The sequence below is a fragment of the Dermochelys coriacea genome, chromosome 10, assembly GCF_009764565.3.
Source record: "Dermochelys coriacea isolate rDerCor1 chromosome 10, rDerCor1.pri.v4, whole genome shotgun sequence".
Classification (NCBI taxonomy): domain Eukaryota; kingdom Metazoa; phylum Chordata; order Testudines; family Dermochelyidae; genus Dermochelys; species Dermochelys coriacea.
Window position 1 is genome coordinate 68,269,046 of NC_050077.1, and position 18,770 is coordinate 68,287,815.

General features: G+C 42.6%; 1 protein-coding gene across 1 annotated transcript in view; it reads left to right on the plus strand.

The window, feature by feature from the left end:
• ADAMTSL3 (ADAMTS like 3) overlaps positions 1 to 18,770 on the plus strand; it is a 308,922-nt gene that overhangs the window by 183,364 nt on the left and 106,788 nt on the right. The window contains 1 exon segment of the mRNA XM_038420609.2: positions 16,691 to 16,765. Coding sequence (XP_038276537.1) covers positions 16,691 to 16,765 — 75 coding nt within the window.

An 18,770-nucleotide genomic window follows, 5' to 3' on the forward strand; every position in this document is an offset into this window, starting at 1 on the left:
ACCCATTGTTTCATGTTCTCTATGTATATAAATCTCCCCACTGTATTTTCCACTGAATGCATCTGATGAAGTGAGCTGTAGCTCACGAAAGCTTATGCTCAAATAAATTGGTTAGTCTCTAAGGTGCCACAAGTACTCCTTTTCATTTTATAGGGTATCCTCATGTTGCAATATATGTGACACTGTGGCAACATTTTCAAATCATGGAAACATCTTATGGACGGTCTTATGGAAATTGTTGCATATGATTGAAAATGACTGGATTTTAAGTTAACTCTACTCCTTTTTTAAGCTTCTGAGACAATTGTGGTTCAGAGGCAAGTTAACTACGTCCATGGAGCGGGACATATAAGGTTTAAAGAATTAGGAGTAAGATTGTGTCTGCTCATTATTGTATGTTTGAGTTAATCTGTACATTTTGCGGCAGATTCTGCCATCTTTATTCATGGTGAGTAGTACCTTACCCTGCCAGTGGTTCTGTCGATCTCAGGAACACTATTAATGGGTTAAGGTACTTACCAGAGTGAGAAGGAGGCAGAATTGGGCCCTTTGGGTTAGAATTGAGTAGAGGGCGGCATGTAGTTGTGCTGCCCCAGGTGGGGCCACAGGAAAGATTTGCGGCTCAGAGGTACCCCTCTGACTGTTTCTCCACAGCTCATGTTTTGCTTCTCCTGTTCAACCAGCTCTGGTAGTAGGTGTTTGAGTGGACAGAGCTGTGGCTTTGCCTGCTCTCCAGTCCTCACAACTCCCTCTCTGCCTCCATCCTGACCTCCTCCCTTCCCACTTGCTCACAGTGGGTGAGTAGCAGCTGCATGGAGCCTGTTCTCCCCTCAACTGTTCCTCGACTCACAGTGTGGATAAATCCTATACCATGCATTGGAATGGGGCCCTATTGGCTCCTTACTCCCCTGCAGAGCCGCATAGGGCGGAGTGACAGTCTGGCCCCTCTGAAATCGGAGAGATCAGTGCAAGTATGAACAGACATTTTAGCAATGATCAAGAGTGGAGTAACTGCCCATCTTGGAGGACGACACCAATTGTAGCACTTTGGGGTTAATCATTGTAATTCAGCCTGTGAACAGTTCACTATCAATAAGATTTGGAAACAGCTGTTGTACATAAAGTCATATGTAATTCCTGTTGCAGTAGCTCTAAATATTTTTATGCTGTTTGTGTCATAGCTCGTATATTACATTTTGCTTAAATATGAACATAATTTGAAATACATTACAGTTTTTCTTGGTGATGCACATTACATTACATTGTGATGACGTAGACTGGGCTGTAAAATTTCATGCCAGAGTTTCCCGAACAATGTGATTTATATTTCATGTTATTTGACAATTATGTATAGCTAATGTAACAAAATTTTTAAAAGGGACATGTTTGTTGCAATACTTTTTAGGGTCAAGGAATTCTTTTCTAGAAGACAAAAGCACATAATTTATTTGTCTGCACTGGTGTTGCTAGTGCTACCTTCTGACTCAGTAGTGACACAGGCATATTTCTTGGAGTGGAGGATTTTATCAAGTAATTTAGTGTTCATCATAAAACATTGAACAGGTGTGATTAAGGTTCAAGTAGAGCAAAACAACAGCTCATTTGACTGTTCTCTTCACTCTATGCACTGCTCATTGTGCTGAATGCTCATTTCACTAGACAGGTTGCCCCCAGTAAACAGAGCAAATTCTATTTAATTTAGCAGGAAGAAAAATTGTAATTATTACAAAACCAAATGTTTTTTATGTAATCAAAACAGGACATTTCAGGTGTCCCCGAGCAAGTTCTTAGGACATTTGGATTTCATATGAAAAATCAAGACATATGGCCTCTTTATGTATGGCCAAACTTTGTTCTCAGTTGTACTTCTCCAATTCCCTTCACTTCCATGGGGTTTGCCATGGACGTAACTGAGAATAGAATTTGGCCCAACATTTCTAAGTAAAGTCTATTTTTGATTCTCTGCTGCATCCAAGCACAACTCTGATATAGTGAACAGTGGCAGCCAGAAGGTGTAGGCTGCGGCTTCCTGATCTCCAGCCTCTTAGCCCCAGTGGAAGTCAGAGTGGCAGGAAGCCTACTCTATGTTGCTGGCATAAGCTCTGTAATGGGAGATCAGGTGTAGCGGATCTCTGTTCAACCATGCCCCCTGCCACTCCAGCCTTGTGCCCAACATGCCCGCCTCTGTCTTATCTCCTCCTGTTATGCCAGGGATGGAGGACAGCTGGTGTAGGAGGTGGCTACACCACATTTAAACCAGCAGAGATTCCCCTGCACAGTGTGAATTGTCTAGGGCAGGGGCGGGCAAACTTTTTGGCCTGAGGGCCACATCGGGTTTCCAAAATTGTATGGAGGGCTGGTCTCCCCAAACAGCCAGGCATGGCCCGGCCCTCACCTCCTATCTGACCTCCCCTGCTTCTTGCCCCGACAGCTCCCCTGGGACTCCTGCCCTATCCAATCCCCACCCCCGTCCCCTAATACACCCCCCCGGGACTTCTACCCCATCCACCACCCTCTGTTCCCTGTCCCCTGACCACCCCTTGACCCGCACCCCTGACTGCCCCCTGCCGCCCCATCCAACCCCCATTCTCATTCCTGACTTGCCCCCTGGGACCCCTGCCCTATCCAACCACCCCTTCTCCCTGTTCCCTGACCGCCCGCGGAACCCCTGCCCCTGATTGTCCCCGCCGCCCCATCCAACCTCTCCTCTCCTTCCTGACTGCCCCCCTGGGACCCCTGTCCCATTGAACCCCCCTGTTCCCCACCCTCTGACTGCCCCGACCTCTATCCACACCCCCACCCCGACCACCACCCCCAACTTCCTTGCCCTCTATCCAACCCCCCTGCTCCCTGCCCCCTTACAGCACTTCCTGGAGTACCAGTGGCCGATGGCGCTACAGCTGCACTGCCCAGAGCACCGGGTCAGGCTGTGGCTCTGCAACTGTGTTGCCCGGCCACCCAGAGCATTGTGCCGAGGCTGCAGGGGAGGGGAGACAGTGGGGGAGGGGCTGGGGGCTAGCCTCCCAGGACAGGAACTCAGGGGCCGGGTCCCGTGGGCTGTAGTTTGCCCACCTCTGATGTAGGAGTAAAACCCAGGTGGTTTAAATGCACGTTGTGCCACTTCAGTAGCACACAGTAAATTTGTCAGACTAAGGAATGTGGCCAGTGTGTGACAATTGAAGTAGAGTTTCAGGGTATATTTAGTAATAATAACAGAAAGAGCTTGTAAATAGGAGCAGAGCTCCAGGTTTTTGGAACCGTAGTGGTAAGATAGTTGGCAAACGGTCCAAGTAAATACTAGTTCAGTTCTTGTGATCTTGCAGCATGGCTAAGGATTGGGGGAAGGGGGCTGATCTAAAGTCCTTATGAAGTCAATGGAAAGACTCCTCCATTGTCTTTGACAGCTTTGGATTAGATTCATAGCTCATTGTTTTCTCCATTCTGCTGCCACAATTTCTTAAGAAGGATTTGATTTGAGAGCAGCAGATAAACAAAAGCTTTTTCCTTTGGCTCAGTTTTCTCTCTCCTAAATGTTATCTTTCATTGTGGTAGGTTTGGTTATCAAAATGAATATATCAGACACATAAGCAATACAATACACACACACACACACGTCACTCTTGCCTTGGCATTATTGCTGTGATACTAGCAGACTTAAAACATTTTTTTGGCTTTGATTGTTCACATACCATATGGAAGTAGTTCCATATAATCATCCTTTGTGTGAATGAAATGTGGAAATAAAGCCATGTTTCTTTTGTGATAGTGTATCAGTAAAGGTGTACATAATAAGTGCAGCCCTTAAGAAAACTTTGCCAAGAGAGTGTTTGTATCTAGGAATGTTACTGAGTTAGTGTTGAGATGCACAACATTGGCATGCTGATGTATCTCTGTTAAAGAGAGAGCATGCAAGGTTGTGAATGAGACATAAAATCCCTTATACAGTGAAGCAAATTAAAGATTTTGGGAGAGAGCGAGAGCCAAAGGCTTTATTATGGAAAAATGGAGACATTTATCCAGAGACAATATTTAAATGACAGTTTGAAAAAAAAGATTGGTATTAAAATGTAAAAGTAAAATAAGTGTCTAGATATGTTGGACATAATTTTTATTAAAAAAGGAGACATTGATAGCAAATGATTACCCATAAATGGACTCAATACTTTGTTTTATCATCTCCTTTTATATCTTTAACATGGAATGTTTTTCTTGGGTCATAAGGTTGAACGACATCAAAAGAAAACATAGTGGTCTGCAAATATGAAACGGTCATTTTAAAAGTTCTTGCACATTTTTTCCCCAATAACACTTAATTGTCTTTTCAAGACAAAGTAAAGTAGACTTCTGTGACCAAGTCTGATTCTAACTTTCTGGTAAAAGGGTTAAAGGTTTGACTAATGATATTCAAACAGAAAGTGTAATAGATTGTAAAATGTACCATCCCATTGGAAAACAGAATATCCTGGGCCTGGTGTGGTTGGTACTCTATACATAGGACTCCCATTAACTTGAAGGTGAGTTGTGCACATGGAAAGCTTGCAGGATTGGGCCTTTTGTTTGTTTTCTGCCCAGTGACTGGGAAGAGATGATAGGAAAGTGTTCTGGTTCTGTAGCAACAGAGAAGGAATGATTCTGGATCTGACACTAGCAGGAAGTAGAATTTGAAATGGGGAGTTAATGAAATCTGGCCTTACTCAATTCATAAAAATTCTTTGCTACCTGTAGATTTTTAATTTTTGTCATTTTTTTCACTAAACACTTTACACAAAAGATTTTAGATGCAAACTATTTTAATTTAATTGTATCATTATTTATTATTTCTTACTGTCAATGTGCAGTTTTCCGTTGGTCACTGATTGTCACTTGACAATTTCATCCCAAAACATAATTTATTTCATCACAAAACTAATTTAAATTTGACCATAATATAGGTAGGACTGCTAGATACCACCTATTATTAAGGTAACCTGATACTTCCCATTACAAGACCTTGTTTTTGGTTGCTTATAACTTTGCCAAACTATGACCATTAGGGCTGAAATTTTCCATCCAGATATCTTTGAAATGCTCTAGCTCCTCCATGCTTTGAAGCAGGGAGTTCACATAAGTCAGAGAGGGGGCCTTTGCATCAGGGATCCCTTTTGCCACCCCTATCAAAACCTTTCCAAATTTGGCAAATTTATAAGCCATTGAAAAATTGCAGTTCGCACATGCCCAGTAGAGAATTATTTGATTTTTAGCAGCATGGTCCACCCATCACAGCTTCTAGTGCTGACTCCTCTGTACATGCACCAGCCCCACAGAGCGCCTTAGCATGCTCGAGCCTAAGGCTGCAGTGGATCAGAAGGATTTTCCCTGTAATTGCTGCTTCCAGGACAGGGTGGGGCTGGGCATTGGAATTGAGAGCAGAAAGCCTGTCTCTGCTGTACTCTTAATGAGCCCCTGGGGACAGAAACCAGGCTGGAGGGAGGAAAAGGAGTAGAGTGGGACAAGGAGTCTAGTAAAATTGGGACGGGAGAAGGAAGAGAGAAACTCGTCCTGGGTGCTGGAGGAAGGGGAAAGACTGGAAGCCTATGAGGGAAATATGGGGGGACTGGGACCCAGTTGGCTTGTTGTGCGGAGAACAATGAGACTGGATGTGGAGCTGGGGAGAGAGAGGGAGATTGGGGCTGTGTGGACAAGGAGACTGGGACTATGAACTAATGCAAAGGACAGGGCCAGGAGTGTAGCGGGAGAGACAGATCTGACAAGGAGCTGGGGAGACCTGTGAGTGGCTGGCCAAAGAGACTTGGAAAAGGAACCACAAAGGGTTTGGTGTGAGACTGAGATTGGATAAGAGTCTGGGGAGGGAGACCAGGATTGTGAGCCAGTGGGTGGGGAGGGGACATACAGATTGGACAAAGAGTTGGGAGGAAAAAACTGAGAATGGCTGGACAAGGAGACTTGAGCTGGGTGTGGGAAGGGTACAAACTAGGAATCAGACAGTGAGCCTGGAGGGGAAGAATAGAACTAGCTGAGTAAAGAGACTAGTGCTGGGATGAGAAGCTAGAGGAGTGGAGACTGGGACTGGATCAGCAAGAGGACTTGGGACAAAGAGACAGGTGTGAGGAAGAGACTGGACTGGGTCACGGACCGGTTGAAGAGGACGAGGCAGAAGGAATCAAGCTTAGAGGAAATGGCCAGAAGAGGCGATGCCCACTAGAGCGCACTTCCCTCCAGAGCTTGGAATAGAAGATTCCTAAGTCTCACTATTCCTCTTCTGTCAGCAGATATCTGTGAAACCCTCTGGCAAAGTATCTCATCCCCCTTGCTGTTCCACATGGAGCATGGTGGCCTATTACAGTCCTGCTATTAGTTACTCCTTTAAAGGCTCAAGTCTGTGCAATGGATCTAAAGATTCCACCCCCTCTGATGACCCACATGGGTATCAATATGATGCCACATAATTAGGGCCCTGCCAAATTCACGGTCCACTTTGGTCAATTTCACTGTCATAGGATTTTTAAACTTGTAAATTTCATGATTTCAGCTATTTAAAACTGAAATTTCATGGTGGTGTAATTGTAGGGGTCCTTACCCATAAAGGAATTGTGTGTGTGGGGGGGGGTCACAAGGTTATTGTAGGGAGGGTTGTGGTACTGCTACCCTTACTTCTGTGCTGCTGCTGGTGGTGGCGCTATCTTCAGAGCTGGGCAGCTGGAGAGCAGTGGCAGCTGGCTGGGAGCCCAGCTCTGAAGGCAGAGCTGCCATCAGGACTCGCGCAGAAGTAAAGTTGGCATGATATGGTATTTCCACCCCTCTGCATTGCTGCCTGCAGAGCTGGGCCCTCAGTCAACAGCCACTGCTCTCTGGACACCCAACTCTGAAGGTAGCAGCGCAGAAGTAACAGTGGCATGGTATTGCCACCCTACTTCTGTGCTGCTGCTGGCAGGGAGCTGCCTTCAGAGCCAGGTGCCTGGCCAACAGCCACCACTCTCTGCCCAGCTCTGAAAGCAGTGCAGCAGTAAAGGTGGCAATATCACAACCCCTCTAAAAGAACCTTGTTACCCCCCCTGCAACTCCCTTTGGGTCAGGATCCCCAATTTGAGAAACACTGATCTCCCCCAGTGAAATCTGTATAGTATAAGGTAAAAGCATTCAAAAGACCAGATTTCACTGGAGGAGACCAGATTTCACAGTCCGTGACGTGTTTTTCATGGGGGGTTTTCATGGGCATTTTTCATGGGTGTGGCATTTTTTTTCAGTTTGCTTTTTTAAAAACATAGGAAATTAAACATACAAAAACTGTATTATAGGAGAATAATTACATTGCAATTCAAGCACTCAAAAGTTAGGAAAATGCCAGAATTAGCAATTTCCTCCTAGGGAGTTCCTTCAGAGCAGGTTCGATTAGTGTGCAGCAAATAAGACTTGGAACAATGAGGAGTAAACAAAAGTAAGTGAGCACTGTCCATTGTGTGCACTGAATGAAGAAGGGATCTTGTGGAAAAAATAGTATATGATAATGTAATTAAACACAATATCATAATGCATAAGCTCAAGGGGGACAAATTAAGGAAACATTAATTCTGGCATTTCCTAACTTTTGTGTTCCTGACTCATACAAAACAAATAATTGGCTTGGAAACATTGTGCCCCAGAATTCATTATGTATTTCATTTAGTAGCTCACAAAAAATGTTCAGTGCTATTTGACCAGCTCTCATTACGTAGTCTGTTATGCAGAGGAACTTTGTGTTTCTGTAAGTGCTTGCCTGAAGAAGAGTGTGTGTGTGTTTGTGTGTGTGTGTATGTGTGTAATGCATTTTAAAATGTAAGGCTTGTTCATTGTGTGTAATGCATGAACTGTTTTCTTCTCTTCTTTATTCCCTCCCCAAATGGAGAATGAACCGGTAACTCTACAGAGTGAAATCCATCCAGTCTTTTCTAAACAGCCATAATTCTGTGAAGGAAGAACAGTCTATTACTTTCTCTTCATCGGAGTTTGTTTTGTTGGTGGGTTTGGAATTACTCTGGGACTTACGAGACTTGCTTGCTTTCTTGATCTGTCTTGGCTTGTGTAGAAAAACTCCGGTTTATAGACATTGGCTGTCCCATTGTGTATTGTACATTTCATTTCCCTGAGATCCATTTGCCTGATGGGCTGCTAATTGTATGTCTTTATTCATAAAAATCAGTGAGAGAGTTTTGTTGATTTAAGTGACAGCCTGAGTCGTTCTGTTCCAAATTTTAACTGGAAAAAATTCTTACTCCTACGCTAAAATTCCCTATAAAAGAAGCTGATGATACTTCTGATGGATCTAAAACAAAGCTTGATCTCAAACTCAACAGTGTCTGTCCTGTTTTTTAAATGTGTCTCTGTGTTGTATAGTACAGAAGCTTAGTATATAATAAGTATTTTCATTTGTAGTTTTAGGCAATGAGGTCAATGCAAGCAGACCCCTGTGTCAATTAAATTTACCATGGGTGCGAGGATCTACCTATGCAGAGTTCATTGCAGGCTCAGAGCCTGAGCTCACTTGCCAAGCTAGTTACTTGCCACAGAATACCAGAAAGCAAGGATGCTATATAGACCCCTGTTTTACATTATTTGAGTATGATTTATGTTGTATTTTCTGTTTGTAGATCAGCTTTTAATAATAATAATTAATAATCTCAATATAAATGCTATATCACAGGATAACAATAATACAATTCATTTTTATTCAGATCAGTGGTCTTTATTCCTGTGTCATTCAGAATACTGCACTGCTGGGTGATTATCAAACAATTAAAAATAGCAATAAAAAAGAACACTGAATAATAACCTGTCTTTGAATTAAGAGCTACACCAAAAGTTGTCTGCCTATGCCGGATAGCTGATACATTGCTTGAACTGAAAATAAAGGGCCAAATCATGGCTGGTTCTTGTGAGTAGTCCCACATAAGTCAGTGGCACTACTCACGTAAGTAGTCTGAGCAGAATATGGTCTAGAAAGTAAGTCAAATGAGGGAAAGCAAACACTTCTATATTTGTCCTCTGTAAAGACATGTCATGTACTCGAGTGTAATCAGACACAATCAGAGCAGTGTAGAAGGCATCATGTAACTTGCTCTGCTAATGTAATGGCCTCACTGCCCCTGCAAAGTAAAGTGTGATCCAAGCTAAGGCATCACTTAGAATACAGGGGTGAGAGCCAGGACTGATAACAAGTTGGATAGCACCCAGCAACAGCTTGTATCAAGAGAAAGTTGTTAGGAAAGTACTGGGGGCTGGTGTATTTATTGCAATGGGAGCTGATAGGAAGCTCTTACACAACTATTAATTTAAGTTAGGGCAACTGGCCACAAAGAGACCATTTTTCTACTCATCTTGGGTTTTGATTTTGGTTAAGATAATGGTGCCCCAACATGCCATACCAAGGTCCCAAGTGGTGTTGGCCATGAATGCACAGCGATGTAATATTTCTGTTGGACTATCTTCTTCTGTTAATTATTATTATTATAGTAGCACCCAAAGGCCTCAGTCAGGCTCAGGCACCCTTAATGTGTTAGCCTCTGTACAAACACACAGGATGATGTGGCCCCTGCCCCAGTGAACTTTCTATCTAATTTAAGACAAGATGCAACATGAAAGTGAAATGATGACAATAACAGTAAAACGCGCACAGTAATGTGGGCTAGTGATGTGCACACTGGTCACTGGCTAGAACCTGACTATAAATTGCTTGTTGGTTGACATAACTGGCAGTGATACAGTGAAGTGGGTTATCTTTGCCCTCATACTGTAGTTACAAGGAATAATTGTGAGTGTAATTTTATAATAATAATTTTATAGCATAGGTGGATAATGTGATCTATAAAAAGCTATTATTAAACAAAAAGCCCAAGATTTCTAGAGAGCTACTAGAGGGGAAAAGAAGACTTGTGGTCTGTGCTGTTCAAATCATTTGACTCCAGAGATTGCACCTTCATAGCACCATAGATGTGGTGAAGTACTGGCATTCATAGGCAATACGCAGTTTGGATGTGCATTGCAATAGGATACTTAATATTCATATTGCTGAACTATTTAAATGAGATACACCCTGAACAATCAAGTTAGGGTTTAGTAAAACAAACACTCGCAATGCTTTCATTTGTAAAATTTATCAGGTTTTGATAAGACAAAGATAGAAAAAATAAACCTTCAGTATTTATTTCTCTCAGACTTGGATGCAGGAACTGGGATTCAAGATACCTGGGGTTTGTTCCCATCTCTGCCAGTGACTTGCAGCAAGTATCTTAACCTCTCTCTGCCTCAGTTTCCCCATCGGTGAAAAATGGGATTAATAGTTACCTAGTTATTGCAAAATGCTATATAAATATTAAAGATTATAAATATGTGAAAGAGGAGAGATTGCAGAAGTAGTCAGTATTCTCCAGTGCACAATTGACAGCCAGTTGCAGTCTTGCTCATGATTCATGCCTTACTTGATGTGGAGTCATTGCCAGTGACATTAGAGCTTCCATTCATGAGCTCATAGGAGTTATGGAGTCTCATTTATCTAGTGTCCTTTATAGGAAAATATTTTTAATAATTTCAGCAACTATTCAACAGTCTAGTCACTGTCCAAAGGCAGCATGAGAATCATCTTGGTTTTTGCTTTAAACCAGTCATATGCGTTTGACTCAAAGGCTGTTTCCTAACAAATACCCTAAAGCTACAGGTTTCAGAATAGCAGCCGTGTTAGTCTGTATTCGCAAAAAGAAAAGGAGTACTTGTGGCACCTTAGAGACTAACAAATTTATTAGAGCATAAGCTTTCGTGAGCTACAGCTCACTTCATCGGATGCATTCCTAAAGCTACAATAACTTAAGCTTTCTGCAGCAGGCTACGCAAATATAACAGCATTCCCAAATGTTGGTGCTATCCTGTGATTTATGTAATTTCACCCCATCCCCTACTCTAGGACATCTCTGGGGATTCTGCTTGGAGATCAGACATTAGCTTAGAAGAAGTGTCAGCAACTGATATTTCATCGTGTTGAGTGGCACCAGTCTCAGCTGATTTTTTTAATCTCTCTAATGATTCATTATCCTTTTTATTTTATAAAACTTGCCATAAATATTTCAATATTAAGGCTTGTCTGCACAGAAAGTTAGCGTGAAAAAGCTAGGTTGTGATTTTGAAGTCCAATAGCTATTCATGAAGTCCGCGTGCGGACACTTCCTTATTCTACTGAGAGAACCTTTTTGCAGTTTAGCTTTAGTACACTTTGAAGTGAACTAGGCTAAATGGCACAAAGACATTTTTAGTGTGGAATATGAGTGTCCACATAAGGAGTTAGTGCCAAATAGCTGTTGTGCTTTAAATTTAGAACACTAGCTTCCCCTGTAGACAAGCCTGTAGTGAGTTCACTTTTCCACTCACGTTGTATTTTACTTTTAACTATACTGGGTTGGACCAACTTAAATTGAGCAGCTTTACTGCATTGTGTCATGCCACCCTTTCTCTGCCCCAGTCTTAAAGTTTGTAATAAGAGTGTTTCATGCAAGTCCCTTTGGAAAGCATTCCAGGAAAGCATGAATATTCTAGGAGCCTTTTGTAAGTCTGCTTTATAATTAGACAGGAGAGAGACTACATTGTTCCATCACATATATTGGGAAGCTGATGAAGATAAGGATGTATTTTAGGTTCTCACTTGTATTTGTATAACAGTCTCAGAGGGGGCTCAGGAATGTGGCTCCCCCATTTTCAGTCCCAGGAATCTGGGTGTGATCTTACTGTCACTGGGGCTCTCTCTGAAATCCAATGTCCAAACTCCCACAGGATCATCTTAAATTATCATCTAAAATTGAAATGATCCAATATGCTGAAAAGTGAGTGCCAAATTTATTATGTGCATCTGAATGTTGTGTGTGTTTGAGATATTTGACAGAGGATCGTGACCAGTCCTTGAGCTACAACAGAAGGTGGAATATTACTCCAACACAGCAAGATGCAGGATAATGATGACTTTAAAAAACCAGGAGTCCATAAAATAAGCAGTCTCAGGCAGGAGATACAAGATGCTAGTCATGTGTGCCTTGGTTTTTAATGGGAACAGTGGTGACCTAATGCCAGGCTTTCGTGCATGGTAGTGTATGATTTTTGGCTCATTTGATTTTCAGCTGTAGATAAAAGCTACCAATTAACCTTCAAAGATACAGAAATAGTTTTTGGAATCTCTAAGTACAGAACCTGGAGTAGCCACTTCCTTTTAAATTTTTATAGGCGTTTGTATGTTTTTAACAGTAGGAGTCCCATTGATTTAATGGGAACTGTGCCACTGAAAAACCACTGCACACCACTTTGGAAATACAAGGGCTCGTGTTCCAGTAAGCATGTGGAGTATGTACTTTACAGTGAGAACCAGAGACTTTTTAAATTGTTAGATTTGGGGCCAGATCCTGGCTCATGCTAAGTCCCCTTTGCACTGATTAAAAGCTCCCCTAAAGGCAGGAGTAGCTAAGGATTCCCATGGCATGGGGAATCCTCAGTTGATGTGGAGCTACCTAGGCTAGCTCTTTCCATTTCTGCTCATCCCCTCCATTATTAATGTTACTGTAGTGCCTAGGAGCCCTAGTCATAGACCTGGACTCCATTGTGCTAAGTGCTGTATAAACCCAGAACACAAAAGATGGTCCTGTCCCCAGAGAGCTTACAATCCAAAAGCTCACACTACTATGCCTTGCCAGCATTATTGTCCATGATCATAATATGAATTGGGAAGCCAGTTATAATCTGCCCATTTCCTGAGGGCCTTCTCTGACTAATTCATTTGTTGGCTGAATACAGGGCAACCACTGGTGTAGGAAGGCTTCCAACACCAGGAAAAGGAGCCCTGTTTGTGCATATAAGCATTACACTTGGCCCAATGATATCCATGTGTAGCTCAGGCCCAGCAGAGAAGCAGCATCATGTTCTTTCGCTGCATTTGCCACAGAAACACTGATTGTCTTTGCTCAGCCTGAAATTTGCCTCTGTTACTGGTAAGAGTGAACGTTTGCCTGAGTTTCTGAATGCTGTCTCAGCTCATCATTGCCTCTGGGAGTGTCCCATTTTCAAACTCCTCAGATTTTCTTTGGCAGCTGGAAATATTGTTTTGAGCAACAGTAGTGGCTGGGCTGGTCCAATACATTGTTGTGTATGCCCACTTTGTCTCCCACGAGGCAAGCAAAATCCTATCGTGGTGCCAGCCTTCTCAAATAGCATGATAGCAAACTTAGCATCCCCACCAGAACTTTGGGCCATACCAGGGAACATTGCAGCAAGTGTGGAATATGTCAGAGGTTCTGCTGAAGGAATGTGAAACAGGAGCTTTTAGGATTACTTGATTGAACTAGACTAGTGAAGTGGGGGAAGAATGGCAGAAGTCATAGGGTGGCTTCGCCTGGAGCACCTTCCTCCAGCAGGCCGCAGCATGACAAGCGTGCCTGTCTTAGTTTCCCCTTTCCACGGCCAGTGCAAAGGAACATCGTTTCTTTGTGTCTGATACAAAGCCTGCCTCTGGGCATAATTTATTCACATACACCAGTGCAATACTTCCCCCAAATCTTGTAGTAAAACCAACTTCCAGTAGCCACAGTAAAGAAACCTTTTTCCTGTTCCTCTCTCCACAGACATCACCAGCAAGAGTCAATAGCAGCACAGATTCTCAGTTCCTTTGGCCCCTGATCCAGGGCACCACTCTTTAGGACTCCCTGACTGGGATTGACCCGTCTTCCCACTGACCTTCACTCAAGGCTTCAGGCCTCCTCATCCTGCATGGTTCCACTCCCCCAAACCCCCTGCCTGGGAGTCATACCCCTGTTCAGGGGATCCACCCTCCTGCGACAACCCTCTTGCTTCCAGAGTCGGCTTCTTGTGACCAAGCTGGATCTTCCCCTTTACCTTTGGTCAGTTTTTACCAACAGCTTCCCCCAAACTCCTCCAACTCAGTTACAGCTCTGCTTCCAAACTCAGCCCCTGCCAAATAACTCCTGGCAGCTCTTCCTTGCTGCTTCTCTCTCCTTTGGGTCGCAAGCACCTCTCACCTGCCCCTTCCTGGTTCCCTCACGCTGTGATTTGCTAGGTCTCTGACTCATCAGGTATCCTCCTTTCTAGGGCCCCCAGGCCCTCTTTTGAGCCCCAGTTGGGGTCAGCTGACCAGTCACAGGTGCACTGGCCTCTTCCCTCTTAGGGCCAGTGTCACCCTGTGATCGGCCATTGACCCTCTTAAAAGACCAGAGTTATAGTCACCCCCAGCACACAGCCCTACAAATTTGCCACTTTGAGGCACTTCACAGGTTACGCCCAAAGTCTCACTGAAACCAGTGGCTCAGGGTGCTCAGTGCTTTCCAGGATCAAACTCTTCTTAGAGGCTGTGTGCCCTGACCAGTGTCTATTTGGCTTACAAGGAGAGGTAGAGTCATTGATTAAGTAGGGTCAGACAGGCCCCTGGAAACCTGTCTTGTTTCTAATGCTGGAGGGCTCTTATTATTGTTTGTTTATTATTTGTATCACCATAATGCCTAGTCCTGAATTCAGCAGTTATTTCATGGTATTTAAAGGTATAGTCATTCATTAACTTTTGGCTATTGATTGCAATTCAGCGGATGAAAAACCAAGAAGCAAAGAGATATTAAGTGGCTGAGTAGTTAATGTGTTTTCCAGGACTCCTTAGCTGTATTATGGTTCTGACTGTAGTATTTTGCACACTGATGGAATACTTATATATGAAATTAATAAGGATCACATTTCATTATGTCCAAAATAAATGGTTATATTTAAATAACCTTGCTAGAGATTGGAAATATAAAAACTGTAATGTAAGAAGGTGATTATTTCAGAAGAAAATAATTGCAGTGTTTGCTTGAAGTATCCTGAACATTTGGAAGCATTTTATACTTATGCTAAGGAGAGGTAAACCCAAAGCTGATAATTTAGCATCTACTGTAAAAAGGCCTTGTTTCACATGGAAAGAAAAAATTCTTCAATTATTTTAGTTAAAAATTATAACCCAAATATTTTCAAAATACTGTGTGAGTGTTTCTGAAGCAATGTACCACTGAACTTCAGTGAATAGGTTACCGTTATTTTCTTGAACCCACTACAGTGAAATCCATCTCATCAAACACATAGCATAAGGGTAGACTTATCTACAGAATCGAGTGATTGAATATGAGACTTTACTGTTCCTCTGGGTATTTGGCAATATCAGGGCAGTTTGCTAGGAGAAATGTAAAATTTGTTTATCCTACATTATGTTCATAGTTTTGTGATAACTTTGCAGGATTTGTTCTTCTTTTGCAAAAGAAAAGTTATGTTTTTTTGGTCTCTCAGGGTACTGGGCTAGCAAGCCTTATCAGATTTTCACCATTCCAATAGCCTCAGCTACATTATTTTTAACTTTCTGAGGACCTGACGCTGTTTATATTGAATCAAATGGCAAACTTTCTATTGAATTAAATGAAAGTAGGATTAATCTATCTTCCATCCCTCTCCACATTTTTTCATGGACTTCTGATGTAGAAACCTACTTCAATGCAACCTAATAGCACCTGGGTGTTATTGTAGGTAATTTAAAGGACAGATTAACCTGTATGGGATGTGCCTGCAGAGAGTGTCTCTGAGTAAATATTGGCCAATGTGGTTGATCTGTGCAGAAATAGGTTTGCAGCTTTATGATGTTTGGGTTGGAACATGATGGATGTGGGAAGGGGCAAGGTCTAGGGGCTGTCAGGTCTCTGTGGCATCATCCCCCTCCCTTCCACAACCTATGGGTGTTTAAAACTCAGTACAGTGTTGATCCCTTTTGCACACTGACTCTTCCCCCTTCTTTGGTGTGGCACATAATGGAGTGGAGAGGCCCAGTATCCAGAATCATTAGACCCCAGGGTCTGTTGGCTTCTCCATTGATTTGCCATTGGACCTTGGGTAAATCACAGGTTTCCCATCTATAAGATGGAGGTAGTAATACCCACCCACCTTTGTAAAGCCCCCCGAGATCTACAAATAAAAATAGTTATATATGTCTTAAGTATGATTATTGTTAAGGGGTATTTCAGGCAAACAGCTTTTTTCTGTTGCACTGTCCTGTTTGATGCTGGTTTGGTTTATAGTTTTAACTTGGGACTGTTCCTGGAAGGAATGATCTTATATTGTAAGTTACAAGCAGACCTTGTTATAATTTGCTCTTAACTGGTCTGTAATTGGTTAAGGGTTAATGTTATGTAAATGATTTATTTCCTGTAAATCCTGCCACTTATTAAAGTTGTGACCTGCTCTAGGAAATGAGGTGTGGGCAAAATGAAACTGAACAGCTGGGGGTATGTACGGTTTGCAAGGGGAAACACAACTTAGAAAATCCCTTAAGTCTGTCCAGTGATTAGGAAATAAAACTAGGACAACAAAGTATAAATATGCACTTAATGTACTACTGACATTTTAGTTGTTTTTGTTAATAGAAAATAATTTACCAATAGCAGGAAAGATTTACAAGTCCATATGTAGGTCTTAATAGCTGCATAGCTCAGCAAACAGACTTGGTGTATTATACTTAATAAAATAATACATTATTTTTAATAGAAAAATTGTGGAACCTGTTAAATATTTTCTGAGACACATTTGACAGTTTTCAGTCTAGTTATGTGATGTGATAATTCCCTGGTGCAAGATGATTTCTAAAACAGTTTCTTAATTTTCCTAGGGGAAGAAATTGTGATTGCTATACCTCATGGGAGCCGCAGTGTGAGACTTACACTGAAAGGACCAGCACACCTTGGTATGAACAGTTTTATATATTATTACTAGACAGAGAATAAAACCAGAACCTTTTATCTGAGTGCATCCAAACTTTAAGTGTTTTGGCAAGGTCAAAGCCTTGATTCCTCTGCCCCTTTTTAATTTTCAACCCAAATTCTTCATACAGAACGTTAACATTACATTAATTTTGATGTTTTTTTCAAAGTTGGTTTAAAAATCACAATTGTATGAATATATGTGTAGTTTTGGTTTCTTTATAATGCTGAACTATACAAGAATTCTTGTATAGAGTATCTAAAATAAAGTACACTATTCACGAGACTTGGAAAAACTTCCATCAAAACTATGTTCAGTGGAGGACTGAATGGGATTTAGATCAACAACACTTATATACACCAGTGACAGGCACTATTTACAGATCTTTGAGAGAGAGAGAGAGAGAGAGAGAGATGACTGGTAATCGGATTTAAAGCCCAAGTCACAAGTTTAAATCCAGGAAAGGCTGATAATGACCCAAAATGGGTTCCATGGCCTCTCTGAAATGAATAACGTGATCTCAGACTAGTTCCCCATGGATATGTATTGCAAAACCTACCATTATTACAACTGGGATTAATAGGTACCTCTCTTGGCAGTCTTAGCATAGAGCCAAAGAATGACTGACCATGGAGTTTTGAGGGCTTGATCCTGCAAAAGGGCTTGAGTTTTGAGGGCTTGATCCTGTTGAGCATTCTGCCCTTGATTCATAGAATCATAGAATCATAGAATATCAGGGTTGGAAGGGACCCCAGAAGGTCATCTAGTCCAACCCCCTGCTCAAAGCAGGACCAAGTCCCAGTTAAATCATCCTAGCCAGGGCTTTGTCAAGCCTGACCTTAAAAACCTCTAAGGAAGGAGATTCTACCACCTCCCTAGGTAACGCATTCCAGTGTTTCACCACCCTCTTAGTGAAAAAGTTTTTCCTAATATCCAATCTAAACCTCCCCCATTGCAACTTGAGACCATTACTCCTCGTTCTGTCATCTGCTACCATTGAGAACAGTCTAGAGCCATCCTCTTTGAAACCCCCTTTCAGGTAGTTGAAAGCAGCTATCAAATCCCCCCTCATTCTTCTCTTCTGCAGACTAAACAATCCCAGCTCCCTCAGCCTCTCCTCGTAAGTCATGTGCTCTAGACCCCTAATCATTTTTGTTGCCCTTCGCTGTACTCTTTCCAATTTATCCACATCCTTCTTGTAGTGTGGGGCCCAAAACTGGACACAGTACTCCAGATGAGGCCTCACCAGTGTCGAATAGAGGGGAACGATCACATCCCTCGATCTGCTCGCTATGCCCCTACTTATACATCCCAAAATGCCATTGGCCTTCTTGGCAACAAGGGCACACTGCTGACTCATATCCAGCTTCTCGTCCACTGTCACCCCTAGGTCCTTTTCCGCAGAACTGCTGCCGAGCCATTCGGTCCCTAGTCTGTAGCGGTGCATTGGATTCTTCCATCCTAAGTGCAGGACCCTGCACTTATCCTTATTGAACCTCATTAGATTTCTTTTGGCCCAATCTTCCAATTTGTCTAGGTCCTTCTGTATCCTATCCCTCCCCTCCAGCGTATCTACCACTCCTCCCAGTTTAGTATCATCCGCAAATTTGCTGAGAGTGCAATCCACACCATCCTCCAGATCATTTATGAAGATATTGAACAAAACGGGCCCCAGGACCGACCCCTGGGGCACTCCACTTGACACCGGCTGCCAACTAGACATGGAGCCATTGATCACTACCCGTTGAGCCCGACAATCTAGCCAGCTTTCTACCCACCTTATAGTGCATTCATCCAGCCCATACTTCCTTAACTTGCTGACAAGAATGCTGTGGGAGACCGTGTCAAAAGCTTTGCTAAAGTCAAGAAACAATACATCCACTGCTTTCCCTTCATCCACAGAACCAGTAATCTCATCATAAAAGGCGATTAGATTAGTCAGGCATGACCTTCCCTTGGTGAATCCATGCTGACTGTTCCTGATCACT